The 2721-nt window shown below is 46.0% G+C and overlaps 1 protein-coding gene across 1 annotated transcript; it reads right to left on the reverse strand.

Annotated features, from left to right (window-relative positions):
- Nucleotides 1-822: 822 nt before the first annotated feature.
- Nucleotides 823-1620, reverse strand: PENARI_c036G03082 (uncharacterized protein; the record flags this gene model as incomplete). The annotated part of the gene is made up of 2 exons (XM_022636850.1): nt 823-1525; nt 1574-1620. 2 exons carry the CDS (start codon nt 1618-1620, stop codon nt 823-825), a joined length of 750 nt encoding a protein of 249 aa, XP_022483275.1.
- Nucleotides 1621-2721: the final 1101 nt, after the last annotated feature.

Consider the following 2721-nt stretch of genomic DNA (forward strand, 5'->3'; position numbering starts at 1 on the left):
ACTGCTAGTTTTCTGCAGATACCGACATCGATGGGCCACATTCCTCGCGTGACAATGGCTGCACGGCACTTATGGTCACACTGTTTGTAATTATAAGTAGCCTATCAAATAGGTGCTGCGGAAAACTTGCCTTTTGTTTCCGCCGCTGACACTCGGTACAAGAAGCCGGGAGCCGGGAGATTCGACTTCTTTTCGAATGGATGTCCATCATTGATCAATCATGACACTTTACGACTGCATGTTAAAAAAGATCTAAATGCGCTCCCCGAGATTTGTAAAGGGGGACGCCCGGGTTTGATTGCTTATTGATGTGAAGGAGAAGCTAAGTGACCCAAGCGAGCCGCTACCCAGCTCCATCGCATGATTGTGCTCGCAAAAAACTTCTCTTACAGGCCACACCCTCGGGATTGATAATGTCTTGGCATAGCATAATACGCCACAAGGCTATTTTGCAGCGTACGCAGTCCTGACACATCATCAGAGAAACCGTCAAAGTCAAAGCCAACGGGGAATTTTTGATCGCTAGACGGAATTAACAACTTATCACCGAGAGATAAACGCTTGTCAGCACAAACCGACTCGGCGCGAGCCAATCTCACCACCACCTTAGTGGGGCATTTGCATTTGGTAAAATTATGTTCTGAGTACCGGGGTGGAGAATTTCCACGGTTTGACCTATCCGACCAGTGTAGCGAGCTGGAAATTTTAGCGGACAAGCAACCAGAGAATAGAGGTTCATATCCAAGAAAAATTGCATTCTTAGTTACGATTGAAAATGCTGTTACACTTCAAGAGGGCTATGATGTAAAAACAAGAAATATATTACTCTAGCTGCTCCTCAAATATAGGATCGAAGAATGGCTGCGAGGAGTAGAGCGAAGACCCCCACGACGACTCTGCCCATGTTGAGAAGTTCGTGTCCAAGGTGAGGAGTGGGCTACATTCGTTGCAGTCACTCCTGGGGTCTGTAAGCTGTATGAATGGCACACAGTCGATCTCAGAAGAACGGTCCAATATGGCCCCCTGGTTTTCGTTACGCACTGGACCGCTGTAACTTAGGGTTTCAATGATTTCCATCTCGGCGAACAGGCCAGATGGAAGATGAGCTTGGGAGTAGTCCGAACTGCTGGCATTATGTACTGGCAATGATGTCTGGTCGGCCCCGGCCTTAAACTCCTGGGATTGTGTTGATCGAGTGTAGCCATAGCTTCGAGAGATTAGTAAACGGTTCTGGTCTGGGATGACGGTATCTGAGCTGTCTTTACAGACGTCCGATCCTGGCGTGAGCTTTTTGCTGTGCCCCCAAAAGCGTTGTCGCATTGCCTCTAAGTCTTCATCAAAACGGTTGTTGTAATCTTGGTCCATAGCACCTAGTCGTACGAGTAAATCGTGCGTGAGAGGTTTTTCATTGAATTCGTATCCTAGAGTGTCTCCGGAACAGCCCTCTCTTGCCCATATCCGTCGATAAAGTTCTTGAAGACCGCAAACGAGCCATTTCTGCTGTTGCTCCAGCGCCTCGGCGTACCTATTGGGTAAGCTTTCCTTCGCGAATCGGAAGAAGAAGGCCTCTTACCCTTCGGGATATACTTTGCTGGGTGGGTATCTTCGTCTAGAAAACATACAGATAGTATTGTCGGCTTGACATCTACCACAGGGTAGATTCCCGTCGCACTGGCTCGAATTAGATCGGCTTCATGAAGAAAAACGGGAAAGAGGAATTGTTGCTTTCTCCACAATACCTTTGTTTTCTTCATTCTGCATCGATCGCAAGCCTTGGCTACTCTTTTGCGAGCGTCTTTCAGAAGTGGTATTTCTGGATTTGTTGACTTGCGATGCGCCATCGCCTAAGCGGTGGTGCATGTAATGGTACTTTAGGAGGCAGAAGAGTAGCGAGAAGCTTTCCGGACAAGACAAAATCGATAAATTTCAGATTGGTGGAATAGTTGTAAGGAGATGTATTGGGACAAGGACCAAATGCAGAGATTTGTAATCAGGAACCGTGGGTCAACTCTAGCACGCTGTTACATACTGCAGGATTACGAAGCGATATTGTGGTCGTTTGTTGCGATCGAGAGTAAATTATATATACATCCACATCCAATGGACTTAGTCCGCACTCAGGGCGAGAATGCATTTTAAGCCAACGATTATGAACGACACTAAACTGAAAACCTAATATTGTCCCTCCAAAATATCCGAAAATGACATCATTAATGAATAGTAACTGAATTTGATGGGTTGAATCTCAGAATGTTCGTAAACCTTAGACCTACTAAACGTTTCCTAGTTATATTATATTCTTGGTGACTAGCCTTCCCTCATGTCAAAGATTACTGAGCAGTCTTTCTCGGAATTGAAATAGTCATAAGGAGTATAGTAACCTTGCACCATTCTTGCGCCCACCCCAAGCAAGCTGCATGGCGGTCGGTATACAACGAACCATGCTGTCAACAAGATCATTTTGTACATTGGCAAGTTCCAACTTTACACCCACCACCTACGAATGTGAGCCAAAAAGCCTCTAATCTTGATTAATCCGATAAAGTACTCTGCCGTAGCGAGTCTTTCTAGTCTTCAACTTGTTAAGACTCTTCGTGATCCCTGCAACCGACATTTCGTCCCGATCGATGATTGGACTAATGCCATGTCTCGCCGCAAACCCTAGCATAGACCTGTGCGAGGTCAGATTTGGCAAAGAGCCGATTATGTGAAGACATTTCA

The sequence above is a fragment of the Penicillium arizonense genome (genome assembly GCF_001773325.1).
Source record: "Penicillium arizonense strain CBS 141311 chromosome Unknown PENARI_contig036, whole genome shotgun sequence".
NCBI classification, from domain to species: Eukaryota; Fungi; Ascomycota; class Eurotiomycetes; order Eurotiales; family Aspergillaceae; genus Penicillium; species Penicillium arizonense.